Raw genomic sequence first — 16,258 nt, forward strand, 5'->3', positions numbered from 1 at the left:
TAAAAGCGGCACATGAAAAGAGCTTCTCTCAGCGGCTTTTCCCTGCACACGGTTCTCTCTTTCATGGGGTTTATGGATCTGCAGAGTGGGCAGCTGGGATGTCCCGCTGGGGGCCGGCTTTAGCCCAGGCTCCTGCTCCAACACGGCCCTTCATCTTCATTCATGAACGCGATCCAGTCGGCTGCCGCCCCCCCCGGGGAGCGGAGGAGAACTCTCAGGAAGTGTTTTATGTGTTAATGTGGCCTGCGGAGTGTCCATCGGCCGCCTACACAGGAACATCGGCAGAGAGTCATCAAACGCTCTACAGTGCAGAGCTGCAGAGGAGATGATCTGCCCTCCATGCGCAGAACTTAGGCTCCCAGGCTAACAGATGCACCACCTTCATGTCTGACTTTCCTCCTCTTTTTATTTCATAGTTTTTTTCCCCCTCTAATTGGTTTGCTGTTCAACCAGCTATTTCATGACCCGGAACAAAGGAATAAACCAAAGCATGAGGTTCAGAACAAACACCGCGAGACGGATTAGCAAAGTCTTTGAATACCACAGCACCACACAGGTTATGAGAACAAAGTTCTTAAGAAGCTCCAGTACATTCATTTCCTGTCTCTGGTAATACTGCTGGTTGATTAGGCCTCTGCAGTTTCCTGAGATGGGGGGGTGTCTTATATTATGCTTGTGTGCAATCCAGCATTGGGGGGAGGGCGGGGGGGGGGCTTATTTAACAAAGAACACAAACAGTGCCACAGCACTATTTGATGCTCAGAGCTAGAGGTCACTGTTTTTGGCCAAAGCCACTGGGCACAAGGGCAGTGCTACCATTCTCCAGTATGTTCTCCAACATTTCCTTCAGTTATCCTTCTGTCTCTCTCTCTCTCTCTCTGTGTAACAACCACCTGCTGTTTGAAAAGGCCAGAGTAGCTGGTCTCCTCTCACAGCGACGGGCTAACTGACCGCTACTGTGCTCCATCCACCCAGCAGTTCCCTTAGCGCCCCCCCCCCCCCCGCCCCCTTCTCTCTGAAGCTCAAACAGTGCCTGTGTACTGAGCTTAAGATCACAGCCAAAGGAGAAAGCCGATTTAAATCAAGATAAACCTTTAAATGCTTTCACTTCTATTTCTTCAAAATGTGCTATTTGATAAGAAACAGAATCTTTTTTTTTTTTTTTGCTTCATCTTTATATCATTCTTTTTCACTCTCTAGATATGAATGCTTGGTGTACATATCACAGTGTAAAGGAAGACAGCAATCCTTCTTGCAATGATTTGGTGATGCTATCTGCCTCTGTCTCCTCCACAGCGCCCCCTAAGTCCATCTCGGTGGTTGCGGCTGACACCCCGGCGCCGTTCAGTCGGTACCAGGCACAGAACTTCACCCTGGTGTGCATCGTGTCTGGAGGAAAACCCGCACCGACGGTGAGTCTGCAGGCGGTCCCCCTCACACAGGGCACACAGATGAGCTCTCTGACTGAGCCTCCTGTATCAGCAGAGATGCAGGGGTTTCTGAGTTTTAGCTCCAGCTCAAGTTGTGACTATGTCTCTAGCCATTGATTGGATGGGAACTATTGCTGCAGACAGAATCAGCAGTCAATTCCATTTCTGTTCAGTCAGTTGAATGAAATTCAGTTCTGTCACTGAAAAATCCTCATAGAAAAAAATTGGCAATTATTGTTTCATGAATTGAATTTCGGTTGATTCCCTGAATTGACTGAACTGAAATGGGATTGGCCCCTGCTCTCACTCCAGGTGTCAGTGAGCTACAGTTTGAAATGTCGGGGTGTAGATCTCCGGGAGATGGGAGAGTGGCCACCTCTGTCCCACATCCTCAGAGCGCTCTGAATGAAGCCTCACCTGCATTAACCACTACCTGCAGGTGTACAGAAATGTATTCCAGCTCTATCTTCCCCATCTGCAGCAATTAGGGGCCGGGTGAGGGGTCAGGGAGAGGGCAACCCTGGTTTCCACCTCCCCGCCATAGGCTTGGTTTTCTGGCCCAGAGGGACAGTTACCTCAGCAATCGAGTGCCCACTTACAGTTACAGTTACTGACCGAAGTGATGACTGCGAAACCGCAAGCAGTCCTTCTGCTCCAGGCTTGCAAGCTCTCCCGGGAGGATTCAGGAACCGCCTCTGAGTTATTACTGCTGAAATCGAAATGTGTTTCACTCTGACATGCACACAGGAAATGAGCTGTGCATTCTGGAAAGTAATATTCTGAATATTACCCAGTCTGTCACAACATTTTATTACCACCCCCACCCGTCTCCCCACATTAAAAAAAGAAATATCCAGGGTGTTCTCGGTTTAAATTTGATACACCTTATGGAACTTATTTTTACAGCTGTTTTTATTAATTAATTAATTAATTTTCTGCTGGAGCAATTATGGGTGAAGCACCTCACTCAAGGGCTAGAGCAGCTGTGTCCCACTGATGATTCAAACCCACAACCCCCAGGCCCTGCGGTGTATCTGTTCGCTAATGAAGAAGACCACTGTGAACACCGCAGCAGGTCTCTGAGCGTGTGATGTCTGACACATTTTGCGCTGTAGGCCGACAGCGAGACCTGGATTCAGTGACTCTGATACTGTATTTGACATAAATCTGAGGCAGATTTTTAAATAGACTCTGTACAAGGTGATCATCACTGTGACCTGCTTCACGGGGTAAGACATTTCTAGGAAGCTGACACTGATTGGGTGAGAACAGCTTTGCAGATCTGTGGGCAGAGCCACTGCAGTGCTGTCACTATACTCAAAAAAAAAAAAAAAGGTGTATGCTTTTCGAAAGCTAAATGTAGCCGTTCGACAGGTTCTCCTTACATGACCTGTTAAAACTGAGGATTAAAGTTGGTATGGAAACAGAGCTTCTCACAGTTATTTTCCAGATATTGGACATTTCTGTATTTGAGAACATACAGTATTTTCACATCCCACTGCAGCGTGTGAACTATGAAATATTTTATAAGAAGTCACTGGAAAATTAGACAAGGATCATCCTGTTTCATCCAAAGTATTACCAAGTAATCCCTTCCCTTCAAAAAATAAATCATCTCCAAGCTAATAAAGCAGAGATAAAAGACTCAATACAAAAGCTTTTAAACGCTGATGCTCTCACAGGAGACGAGCGCAGTTCATGGAAGGTTGATTGCGGAAGAAAAGAGCTTCCAGGGGTTAGACAGGAGGCAGCATTCATGGCGATGTCTCTCTGATACGGACGACGGTGTGAAGCTGTGGCTGTTTTCTCTGTGGAAATGAGATGTTAGAACACAGTCACCCAGAGCTAGTGCTTTGGGTCAGGGGTCACGAAGATGGCTGCTCGGAACCATACAAGCTCACTCATCAACAAATGAGCCAAATGCCAGACATTTTTATTCACTAACAGAGCAGACATTACAGCCGTCACTGAAACCTGGTCTGACCCTGTTTTGTGAATGGACCTGTTCAGCATGGAGAGGCACAGCATCGTTTTCGGGCCTAGAGAGCAAAGGAACAGAAGAGATGTAGCAGTCTGCATGAGAGAGAATATCTGAGCTCAGAGTGTGGATGTGGTTATGCCTGAGGGACTGGAATTCATCCGATTGCAATTGAATCCATGCAGAACACCAAGCAAGTCTCAGAAACACTCTGTGTTTCCGCTTCCAAGCTCATGTTGGAACGTATACACCCTGCCACAGATTGCATTTGTTCCAAGTCTGCAGATTGGTAAATTCTGATGGCTGGAGATTCAAATTAAGCAGCTCATATCCATGCAGTAACTAAAGGTAATGACCTTATGCAGATAGTTTAAAAAGTCTATCCAGTCAACCAAAAAATGCACCTCTGGAAGCCATCCGTGGCTGCTTCGTTGCTCCCATGCCTGGATCTGAGGGTATGCACTGGAACAGTGGATCAGACAGCATGATTGGAATGGGGAGTACGGTGTCAGAAAGCTTCAGCGAAGGCTGAGGCATTATATCTGGCGATTCATGCTGCAGTCATGCAGCAGTCCCTTGTAAAGCTTATAAAGCTACATTTTCAGGACAAACCTGATCTTGACAAGATCTTGTTCCATAGGAGGAAATGGCCCTTCTCAAGCAGTAATGTGCATCTAACAAATGCATAAAAACACACGCACAAGACACAAGTCAAGATCATAAACGGACCCTTTGCCACTGTTTTACATGTGTTAATCTGGTGCAGTTCTCAGCATGCCTCCCTCCTCTCCAGGAAGACAACCTGCACACTCAAACACACAGAGTACGAGGAGACAGCTGGACGATCAGTGAGAGACGCATTAAAGAGATGACAAATGGGCTGATTCCACTGTCTAACACTGTGAATATGTCATTGTCGCAAAGTTAAGTTGTGACGCAGTGGGAAGAGGCAGTAGATCTCTTTTCCAAAAGCAAAGCCACCAGCTCTCGACCAGCTGAGAGGAGTGACCTTGACCTTCCTGCTGGCGAAAGAAAATTCCACAGAGACAATGTAGCAAAGCGTGTCCAAGGCCACATGGTACAGAAGCTGGAAATGAACCGGCCGCTTGAAGAGGCCGTCCACAACCTCCTACCACAGACAGCACAAAAGCTCAAAAGCATTCAGTGGAGTTAATGACACATTAGCAGCCATTGACGTACTGCAATTTGGAGAGAAACCAAAACTATTACCTTCGCTGTGCAGCTTCAGTACTGACAGGACACAACCTGAAAGGTATCGGAGTGCCTTTCAGACGAGGAGATATTTACTCACTGATTACCATGGGGAACCATCGCTGGACCCAGGCTCATCCATGCCAAGATTAATGGAGCTTAAGCAGCACCAGCGGAGAGGTGTGAATTTGCAGATGACCTGAGCTTGTTGGAGGCGGCACAATGGAACAAGATCCTGAGGAAATGTCTGTCTGGACTGAGGCAAACATAATTAAATTAACCAGCCGAGGGTAATGGATGGTGTTTTCTTTTCAAAGAACTCTAGTCGTAGGTTTGAGGCAGACCTTCGATGGGACACACGAGTTGACCCGTCTACTAAAGAAGCAAACCAGTGAATGTTTCTTCTAAGGAGGCTGAAAAAATTTGGTGTCCCACATGTGGAGCTTAGAGCCCATTGTGTGATTGGCCAGGTGTCAAGAGAGCTATCTCTGAATGGCGTGTTAGCCTCAGAGCAAACAGTACTCAGCCATCTGCAGTGTGTGGTGCAGGGCATTCGGGATCACGCTTGGCCTTGACTACACAACCCAGTGAAACGCCTGTCAGAGTCTGAACGCTGTACCGCTGTGGTTACACACGAGGAACTGTGAGAACAGGAGAGAGATTCCTGCAGTGAGAGCGTGAGACAGAGGCGGGTTCAGTGAATGAAGTGCAGAGGTGAATCACTGACTCTGAGTGCCATACAGGAGTAGGAGTTAAAGGGAAATACTCATTAATACTCATTAATGCTAATACTTATTAATGCATATTGATATATCAATACTATGAAATTTTATCGACTACTCTCTAATATGGTGAATAATACCCACGTATGGCATTTATTATGATGTGTGTGTGTGTGTGTGTGTGTATGTATATATATATATATATATATATATATATATGTGCGTGTAAAGTTTTTGTTTTTTACAATTTTGCTTTTCATTGTGGCACCAGCAATGTGAAAAAGTTTTTGTTAATTAACAACAATGGCAATTTGAATAATTAAGTGGCAAGTAATCCCAAAGCCTTTCTCTTAAATGTTTCACATTATAGTTTTCTTGTGTTGCAAAATTCAAATTACACGGAGCTAAGTGTAGTGAAATCGATTAAAATTACTGAGAATAAACTTTTAGGTTAGGTTGAGTGCAATGAACAATAACGTTTACAACACAGACTTCACAAAAGCTGTGATGTGTCATGAGCATTTAACGTAATTTAAGTCAATAAATGCCATCCTTGTAATGTAATGATAGATTTAAAGGCAGTAGTCAGGCTTTCCCTTGTTTCCAGCTCATTCGCTGCCACTGCTGTTGGGGGGGTCCAAGTCTTAATTAGGGGGGGTCAGACCCCCCCCAATTCCACCCGTAATTCGAACCCTGGATGTGCAGACAGACTCATTGAGAGAGAGAGAGAGAGATTGCACCGGCTGCATTTGGCTGGGAGCATGTGTCCGGGTAAGGACTGTCTCCTGCCAGATTCACCAGCGTTACCCGTCTGCTGGCAAGGGCACTCGATGAGCTAGTTAGATGTTTCAGAGCTCATGAGCACTGGGCTTATTAGGATGCAGTGCGTTGGGAGTGGATGAACTAAAAGAACTAAAGCGAGTTTTTGTTGTGTAATGTACGGAGGAAATTTGTGTGTTCCAGTTAAGCTCGAATTTTGTCACAAAAGAACATGACATCAAACAAGCATACACAACCATAAGCAGTGACCTTTTAGTGGACAAAACCAGTTTTTCTCTCTCTCTCTCTCTTTCTTTCTTTCTACCTCTCTCTCTCTCTCTCTCTCTCTCTCTCGCTTTTGATGAATGAAATGACGTCATTCCCTCAAGGTAATGGCCGGAATCCCAGGAAGAAAGTGTAAGAGATGTTTGTGCCTTTGCGCTGGAACAGTCCAGAGGCAGCAGTTCAGACACAGACCAATCAAAAAACCATTCATCAGAAGAGTAAAGAGATAGACGCTGGAAGTCTCAGCCTCAGGAGAGCGCAGTAACCTTCCTTGTGTTCTTACGTCCTGACTGTGCCATGACACAAACAGGACCTTCATTTTCACTCAAAAAGAAAAACTAAAACACATTTTGTTCATGTTTTTTAATTCATAAACCAGTACCATCTCAAGCTTGTATTGTAAAATTTTTCATCCAAGAACACTGTCACAATGTCTACACTCAGTCTGAAAAGCAATTGGTTTTGCTGCGGTGTTAAAATAATATAGGGAGGGGAGTTCTGACCTGGTTCCTCCTTTTACTTCAATTGAAATTAAAAACAGTCTGATGCTGTTTAAGATTGCTTTAATGTGCTGAATGTGTGTGGTACAGGGTGCAGTGTGTGGCTGGAGAAGCTGAGGTTGTGCAGGCTGCAGCAGGCCTTTCCTTTCTCCTGTAATTGTCTTCGCTTGCATGCATTCTGCCAATTTAACATCCGTTCTCAGACACGGTTAGGTGATATAAGATATAGCCTTGTTGTTGTGAGGCAGGCTCTGCTAGGAAAATAGCACATAAGAAGCACTCTGCTCACAAAGGAAGGCTTCCCACACCGAGCGACCCTCTGAACGCCCGATTCACACTGCCACAGAGCACTTAGACCTTACAACCCCTGCTAACTAATTACCTCGTTAAAGTGGAATATCGTTGATTCAGTAGTGTGGTAATTGCATGGTAATTTGAGGAAACAATCCAGAATTAGCACAAAGTCACAAAATGTGGGGTGATTATCTGTGTGCTGTACAAGGAGGCCCTGCAGTTGGCCTTCTTGTTTTTCGTTATTTTTAGGTTTATAGATTTGAGACTTTTTTTGTCGAAAAGCACCGCATGTTGGTGTGAGGAATTGTGTTGTTCTTGTGTCACCAGAGCAAGCATTTGAAACTGCAGTAATAGCAGTGGAGTCACGGCAGCCCTGGCTGGGTGTGAGAGCCAGCTCACACTGATTGTAAGGAGGGAGAATAATGAATAATAATGATAACGCTGGGGGATAATTAAGAAGGGGTCACGACCCCACACGGCGTCAAGCGGCGCGGTAGCCATAGAAATGACCGCAGCGCAGACAATGGCGTGATGAATCCTGATTGCGTTCGAGCTTCAGGGGCATTCAGGCAGCGGAAGGGTTATTGTCACGCTTGCGAAACAAACTCGGTATCTGAAATGAAACGCCGCACAGTGTATGGAGTGCAGGTGGTTTCATTACAGGGTATTCATCAGAAAAATGCGTGTGATTTCTTTTTTTTTCCCTGAGTCTTACCGTCTTCCTGTCTTTGTCTTGGTGGAGTCATTGTGGTCTGGACGGCCTGCTGAATTACACGTCTGTTTGTTTGTGGTTTTTTTTTTTTTTGCTTTTTTTCTTTCGGTTCTGTGATACTCCCATTCATGCTTTGTGCTCAGCTTCCTTCATCTGAACCCTCAGCTTTTGTGAGACAGAGAAGCAGCTTAATTCTGAGTCTCTGCATCTGCCGCCGTTGTGAAGTGTGACGTTCCCAGCAGGGCATCTAACAGCTGGTGCAGATCTGTTTCCTGATCTGAATGGCGATGGTAACATACTCCTGGATTCAAAGTCATCTAGTCATGTCGAAGCAAAATTTTGTATTCCAACTATGCTGCGGTGTAGCATAGTGGTTACGGAGCAGGAGTTGTAACCAAAAGGTTTGATTTCCCACAGGGGCACTGCTGCTGTACCCTTGGGCAAGGTACTTAACAATTGCCTCGGTAAACATGCAGCTGTATAAATGGATAACATTGTAAAAACCTTTAATTAATGTAAGTTGCTCTGGATAAGAGTGTCTGCTAAATGCCAATTATGTAATGAAATGGCTTTTCAGCTTTTTATTACTGCTAGCACTGTTTGTTAAACATTTATGTGTATGTGAATTTATTCTTGTTTCATAATGTATTATCATATATGCAAAACATGAGTAGTATGTGATTAGGCAGGTAACGTTCCGTCTCCCTTTGCACCCAGAGATGCCGTGCAGCTCAGTTTGCGCTCAGGGCGAGTGCTTTAACCACTGCGCTATTCCTGCTCCGGCACCACTGCAGCCATTGGATAAATACCTGTTCCTTGAAACGTCAGTCTCTCAGATTGGGCTGTCAGATCCTCTGCCTGTTTGATGTAACTGGGGCAGCGCTTCCACATCCCGCTCTAGCGCGAGGAAATTTCTGCTCCTGATCTGTGGGGCCACGAGCTCTTTTACGCTGTACGAGAGTGTCATCCGAGGTCACATCGGCGAAGAGCGTCTCTGTGCTCCGTCATCTGTAAGATCTTCCTCTCCCTAATACTACAGGGCCGGGTGACGCAGCTCTGAAAGGCCCTCGGGGTGTTTCTTTGAGAGAAGCCCTCCTGGTTTTGTGTGTAAGGAGAGATGGTGACACTAGAGAATTGCTTTACATTGAGGAAACAGGAACCTGTCAGAAAATGTCAGTCATCATAGGAGGAGCACAATGCTCTTCACATTCATGTGTTGTTGTTTTTTATCTAGTTGTTGCTATTTTTATAGCATTGCCAGAATACGCTGAAATAGTAACACTGAGGAGTCATGCGTCTTCTAAGAACAGAATATCTGAAAAGATATTCAGAGAGAGCAGCATGCAAACAGGTGCCCTTCACTTCATGGAGCAGTATGTGAGGTTCACGTGGTTAATTAGAGAGGATCTATAGCGGCGCCTGCTGGTCAGAAGGGAGAACTGCACGATGTGGGTGTGCCACCAGCATCTCCCTGCTTGACACACAGTGACAGAAACTGGGACATTCTTTACCACCAGCAACAAAAAAAAAATTCCATTTTCCAATCACAGGATGTGAGATGCTGAATTTGCTTTCACAGTGATGTGGTCTTGTTCAATGTGATGTGAATTTGGTGGGGGGGGGGGGGGGGGGGGGGGGGGGCAAAGGAGATGCAGGGTGATCTTGAAACGATTTGATTAATTTCCATAAATATTAGCACAACCATAAGACACCCTAACAGAGTTTAAACACAGCACAATATAAAACCAACAAATGCTTCTCACAGGGGAATTGAGTGTATGTGTGGGAGGAGGTGCTATTAATAACTCATAAACAACTTGATTAAAAAAAATAATAAAACACTGCGGCTGTCAGGAAGCAGCTAGTGACCCTGCCAATCTCTGGAGGGTAAATCTGGAGTTCTGTAAGGCTGGGCAGAATACAGAGAATACAGAGAATACAGAAAATACAGAATGCCTTTATTGTCATTGCATTGAAAATGCAACGAAATTGCAGTGCTGCTCTCGTAAGGTGCATCCATAAAACACACAGTAAAACACATTCACTCGTTAAATACTTCACTTAAACTCATTCACCCAATAAAAGCTCAGTAGAAAAATAAATAAATAATAATGTAATGAACGATAAAAGTACATAAATAATTTAAATATGTATGTAGATAAATAAATTACTATGTGTCTTTGTGATCAGGACAGTTTTGTGTGATTTAAAGCATTTATTGCTTTAGCAAAGAAGCTGTTTTTCATTCTGCTGGTCCTTGTTTTAAGACACCTGTAGCGTCTGCCTGAGGGCAACAGTTCAAAAAGCGAGTGTCCAGGGTGGGACGTGTCTTTACAGATTTTTATGGCTTTAAAGAGTAGTCTGGAGTTTGCAACTTCTTCCAGGGAGGGAAGAGCACAGCCAATGATTTTTTGCGCTGTGTTTATCACTGTTTGTACTGCTTTTTTATCTGCTGCTGAGGACCCAGCGTACCACACAGTAACACAGTACATCAAGATGCTCTCGATGGTGGAGCGGTAAAAGAGCACCAACAGTGCACCTGCCCAGGGAGCTCCACTGCAGGCTCACAGGCCCTGGCAAGGGAACGGTGAGCCCGGTCAGACCCTGCTGGATCGAGGGGGGGCTCCTCCCTGCGGGCCAGAGGAGTCTGGGCCCTCTCCGCACGTGTTTACAATCACCGCGTTTATTTACCGAGACAGGCAATCCCCCCGAGGCAGCGGAAAATCGGAGCATGCTTTCACAAGCCAGGGAATGAAAATTATACACACACACGTGTATATAAATACACTCAATACGGTTATATGCTGTGTGAAATACAGTGTGTAAAGTAATGGCTCTTTGATCTTGTGCAAATTGAATTCACATGTCCAAAGGTCTGTAAATGAAGCAGAGGATTATTTTATTTCCGAAAGAAGAGACGGGGAGGGCCAGCGGCGGAGCGTCTGTACCCCCATTTTAATACAAATAACCGCAGGGTGTGTGTGGAGACGGGAGCGGGGGATCCGGCCTGCGGCAGGGAGTCTTAATGCTCAGATTAAATAACAGCGATAGCTGCTGTAATTCCTCAGGCGAGAGCGATCTGAGCGGTGGCGGCGGGCGTGGCCCAGGCACAGACGCCTCCCACAGCGGCGCAGATTGCGCCGCGAAACGAGCCGGCTTTCCCCGGCAGAGCCGATTCACGCCACCGAATGCCGCGACGAGCAGGAGGGCTTCATCGTGGGGTGGGGGGGTCAGGTGTGGTGCGCTGGACGGTAGCACGTGTTTGTCATTTTGCTATCACTCTGTTGTCTGAAACATGTTATCCTCACGAGAATTGACTCACTCCCTCTCTCTCTCCCTCTCCCTCTCTCTCTCTCTCTCCCCCGCCCACTCCCGCGCCCTCTCTCTCTCTCTCTCCCCCTCCCTCTCCCTCTCTCTCTCTCTCTCTCTCCCTCTCCCTCTCCCCCTCCCTCTCTCTCTCTCCCCCTCTCTCTCCCTCTCTTCCTCCGCAGGTGTATTTTAAGCGGGACGGGGAGCCAATAGAGGTCATCCCCTACATCCAGGCCCCACCCCCCGTGGAGAGTCGTGGTTCGGCGGGGGTCAGGGGGGCCAGGCCTCTGCTCAGCCGCGACCTGGACGACACCAAGCTGCAGAAGTCGCTGTCGCTGCTGGACCCGGACGGCAGGCCGGCGCGACTGTACACCGAGACCCCGGGCCGAGGCTTCACCCCGGGGGCGCCCGGGTTCGAGCCCAGCCCCGCCACCGAGGTCATCCCGGAGACGGTGGTGAGCCGCGAGTTCCCGCGCTGGGTGCAGAGCAGCGAGCCTCTGTACTACTTCAGCACGGTGCAGATCCCGCACAGCGACGGGACTGTGGAGGTGCGCGCCATGCTCACCTGGACCCTCAACCCCCAGATGGACAACGACGCGCTGTTCAGCTGCGAGGTCACGCACTCCGCCCTGTCCATGCCCATGCAGACCGAGGTCACTCTGGGTGGGTACCGCGACCCCCAATCTGTCCCAATACCCCCACTCAGCCCTCTCCAATTCATCCTACCCCAGGCCTACAGCACATTCTCTCTCTCCCCCTGTCCCATAGCACGTTCTCTCTCCCCCTGTCCCGTAGCGCGGTCTCTCTCTCTCTCCCCCTCTCCCACAGGCGGTCTCTCTCTCCCCCTGTCCCGTAGCGCAGTCTCTCTCTCCCCCTGTCCCGTAGCGCGGTCTCTCTCTCCCTGTCCTGTAGCGTGGTGTCTCTCTCTCCCTGTCCTGTAGCGTGGTGTCTCTCTCTCCCTGTCCTGTAGCGTGGTCTCTCTCTCCCTGTCCCGTAGCGCGGTCTCTCTCTCTCCCTGTCCCGTAGCGCGGTCTCTCTCTCTCCCCCTCTCCCACAGGCGGTCTCTCTCTCCCTGTCCTGTGGCGCGGTCTCTCTCCTTGTCCCGTAGCGCGGTCTCTCGCTTGCCCTGTCCCGTAGCGTGGTCTCTCTCTCTCCCTGTCCTGTGGTGTGGTGTCTCTCTCTCTCCCCTGTCCCGTAGCGTGGTCTCTCTCTCTCCCTGTCCTGTAGCGCGGTCTCTCTCTCTCCCTGTCCTGTAGCGTGGTCTCTCTCTCTCCCTGTCCTGTGGTGTGGTGTCTCTCTCTCCCCTGTCCCGTAGCACGGTCTCTCGCTCGCCCTGTCCCGTAGCGTGGTCTCTCTCTCTCCCCCTCTCCCACAGGCGGTCTCTCTGGTGAGAATCTGACAGGTATTTGTGCGGCGGCAGCCATTGCGTTTGATATTTAATTGCATTAGAGTCTGGCAGATTGCAGCTTCGATGTGGAATAGAAAAACGCGTGTGACTGACAGCGCGGCTCATTGAGCTGTCTGCTGTTAGATTGAGTTAACTTACATGTGTTATTGAAAAAGTCAACCTGAATTAAGCGATTTAAATGAGAATCTGAGCACGCTGGCGTGGGCATGCTGTTCTACAGGAGACTCAGTGGCGCCCCCCTATGGCACGCTGTGGAGACACCTCCTGCACGCTCTCAGAGTTGGGGTGCACATGCGTGTACGTTTACACTATTTTTGGTTTGCTTGAAATCATGGATCACTCTAACTGTTACGGACCGAGGTGGGAGCAAATTTACAGCAAGGAGATTGAGTGAGAAAGCTGCTTTGTGGAGCATCAGGGGGATTACTATTCCACAGAATCACTGTGGTGTTATTGGTTGCCAAAAAAAAAAGACAGAGGGTAAGAGGATGAGTCAAAGGAATTGAATCGTCTTAATCCCGAAACAAAGAGGGCCTCCAGCAGATCCCATTAGGACTTCAAAGCTCCCAAGATCCCCCACCCCCCCCTCCTGGCCCCCATAACTCTCAGAGAAACTGGACGATCAATGTGACCCGGACTGGGTGTGCAGAGCGAGGCCGATGCACCAAAAGCAGGTGTGGCAAAGGTGCAAGTGTGCAGGGCAGGAGTGCAGGTATACGGCACGGTCACTGGGTGGGGGTGTAAAGATGCTGTAGCTGTTCCTCTGCACATGCTCAGTGCGACGCCTCAGCACAATGACACGCTCTTCAGAAGTGCTCTCTCTCTCTCTCTTTTCATCTCTCCGACGCGCTGTGGTCTCCACACGAGGCGGCTGTCCGTCAGGATGACTGGCAGCTGAGGGCACCTCTGTCTCGGCAACAGGGATCCTATCACTCAGGCTCCTCCGAATGCTTTTCGCCGAGCGGCAGAGCTGTTTTCGCCGTCTAAATGAGACCCGGAGTTTCTGTTTAGAGGAAATGCAGGGGGAGGCAAATGAGACGGCAGGGGCCAAACAGCAGGACAGGTGTGCAGAACGTGGTACCCGTCGCTTTTCCGTGAGCCTGTGTCCCGGCACCCCCCTCTCGGCCTATCTTCCACCACAGGGTAGAGCTGCAGTCTGACCCCTCCAGCCACCCCCATCCACTCCCCACACCCCCCGTTTTGAGGCAGAATGCAATGCAGGGGACCGTGTGGAAAGCTGAACCCGTGCGGGACACGGCCAGGCGGGAGAGAGGGCTCGTCTCCGCAGCTGCGCCCTGAAAACACGGCTCCCCCATCGCTGTCGCCCGCCGCTGGCGAAACGGCACGCTCACGCACCAGCGTGGGGCCCGACAGGACGCGCTTATTATCTGCCGGAGACTTTTAAATTTCAGCTGGCGTTGTCTCCACGGTGATCTGCGGCATTGATTTGTCAGTTGCTGTGCTCTTTAAAGGGCGGGAGAGAGAGTGGCATTACACATTCCTGTTATCACCCTGAGAATACGTAGCAGCGAGGAGAGATTCAAGAATTCTAAAAATGTGCATTTGTTGATTTTAATTGGAACATGCTTAAAATTCACAGCACTCGCAAACCTGGCTTGAGTGAGCTCTAACCCCCAGGTGGCATAAATGAGAGCTGTGTTGTATAATGGACTCATAGTGGAGAGTCTGTAAGTCCCATTGTTTCCGCAGAATTCATTAGCGAATAAACAGGTACCTCGCTGTTCTTTACTGAACACATTAATTACCTCTTAAATAATCACTTCACAAAAGCAACAGCACTTTGTGAAATTAGATACAATATACAGGTATGTTGTGATTTATAATTTCTAACCTCTAAGTGGTGTAACGTTAGGAAATTCACCTAAAGCTTAAGAAAGAAGTTACACTTGTATGTAGGTCAAGCCGCTTGATTTCTCCCTCAAGCATCTCTCTCTCTCTCTCTCAAATATGTATTATTATAATAATTATTTTCTCATATTAAGCACCTTAGGTAAGACGTGCAAATTAAGTCAATTCCTTTCTGTGGCAATTCTATTTCACAATGTACTTTTTTAACTTTTCTAATTAAAACTTATCTGGTTTAATTGGGTACGTAATGCCTCTGTTAGGCAGGTGCATATCCTTGTAAAATCATCAACAGCAGTTTTTTGGAGCTTCAGTCAATCCTGTATGAGGATTGAGAGGGTGTCCTAGAAAAACTCGATAACCCACATCTAATTCGATTTGGGTAAGTCCCTTTGTGACGACATTACACACGACGATCATCCAAGGCAGCTGTCTTTCCATTTTTGACCCGTAGGGGGTGGAACAGAGCATGTGACTCTCCCCGCCGAATCCAGAATGTTAATTTTGCCCAAGTTGGCTGTGTGGGTTGTCATGTGCTTTTTTCCCAGAACATCCTCATGGGGCTTTTTGTCTTAAGCACACATCCTCTCTCTCACCCCGATCCCCTCTCATGTGTTTTGGTGAGGGAATAAAAAGGAAGCAGAGCCTTAAGTGGCGAATCTTTCATCGGTTTAATATCGCCACGAGAGCCAAAGCGACAGGCTTACAATGGCCCAGTGTTGTAGTACAGCTGCTGAATATTCATGACGCCGCCGTGACCGCCATACCAATGCGCTCGCACCAGAGCGAGGCCGCCCGCGAGCTGCGCGCGGCTCCCGAACCGGCCTTTCCGGGGAGAGTTCGCCCGGAAGGCGGAAAGCGCGCAAACCCGGGACATCTCAATAATTAAGCCTCCATCTGCATTCTGCGGGGGTCTCGTTCTCTTCGCCGGATCAGTGGATGTTGAGGAACGGCCTGTCCAGCCTCCTGGTCTCGCCCCCGTCGCTTTGGAAGTTAAACAGAGAGCAGACGCGGAGCGGCGGGGGCCTCGGCACGCGTGCTCACCTGCCGGTCACCCTGATGGCAGGTCCGTGGGTCATGTCATGTGAAATTAACACATGCATGTGCACGCAGGAAACTACAGGCAACCCCTTCCTCCCGAGAGCAGCGGCTCCACAAGATATTTTATTTACCGTGCAGATATTCAGCCGTAGGTGCTGAAAATAGAAAACTATGATTACGCCAATGTGGAGCATTGCAGTGTCCTGACTTGCTGACTCATCATTAATATTACTGAAAGGGGGTATAGCTGGTACACCAGACTCCACCAGTGCCGGGTCTGCTTATGACCGCTTACTGCCGAGAAAGGGCCGCAACACAGAGCTGACATTGTCCTGTTTAATGGTCTCTGCCAATATCTTTGCAGTGTGTAGAACCCCTCTATAACTCATCCCTGGGTTTAACACATTGTCTGAGGAAGATTGCAGTTATTGATTTGTGTCTGGGAGAGCTCTTAACCTCCACCACGTGCCGTGGGCTTCCTCTGCCTCCTCTAAGCCGCTCGGATGGTTTCTGTCCGAATTCTGCGCTGAAAAAAAACGCACTGCCTAAGATTCCGCTCTTATCTTGCGGGAAGTCTTGCGAGACGTGATTTATGAGTGAAACAGAATTTTCGATTCGTATTACAGACGTGACAGAAGAGATCACGATGCGTTAAGCGAGAACCGGGGGGGGTGGAATCATGGACCGCTGCCGAAGGCGCGATGCTCCATTTGGCGTTCTCCCTGTCTCATGGTTTGATTGA

The 16,258-nt window shown here is 48.3% G+C and overlaps 1 protein-coding gene across 1 annotated transcript in view; it reads left to right on the top strand.

Moving 5' to 3' along the window:
• The window catches only part of LOC118779259 (immunoglobulin superfamily member 21-like), a 180,115-nt gene that overhangs the window by 155,126 nt on the left and 8,731 nt on the right, over positions 1–16,258 (top strand). The window contains exons 5-6 of the mRNA XM_036531263.1: positions 1,297–1,412; positions 11,384–11,864. Coding sequence (XP_036387156.1) covers positions 1,297–1,412; positions 11,384–11,864 — 597 coding nt within the window. The remainder of the gene's footprint in view (positions 1–1,296; positions 1,413–11,383; positions 11,865–16,258) is intronic.

This window comes from Megalops cyprinoides, chromosome 6 (genome assembly GCF_013368585.1).
Source record: "Megalops cyprinoides isolate fMegCyp1 chromosome 6, fMegCyp1.pri, whole genome shotgun sequence".
Taxonomy (NCBI): Eukaryota; Metazoa; Chordata; class Actinopteri; order Elopiformes; family Megalopidae; genus Megalops; species Megalops cyprinoides.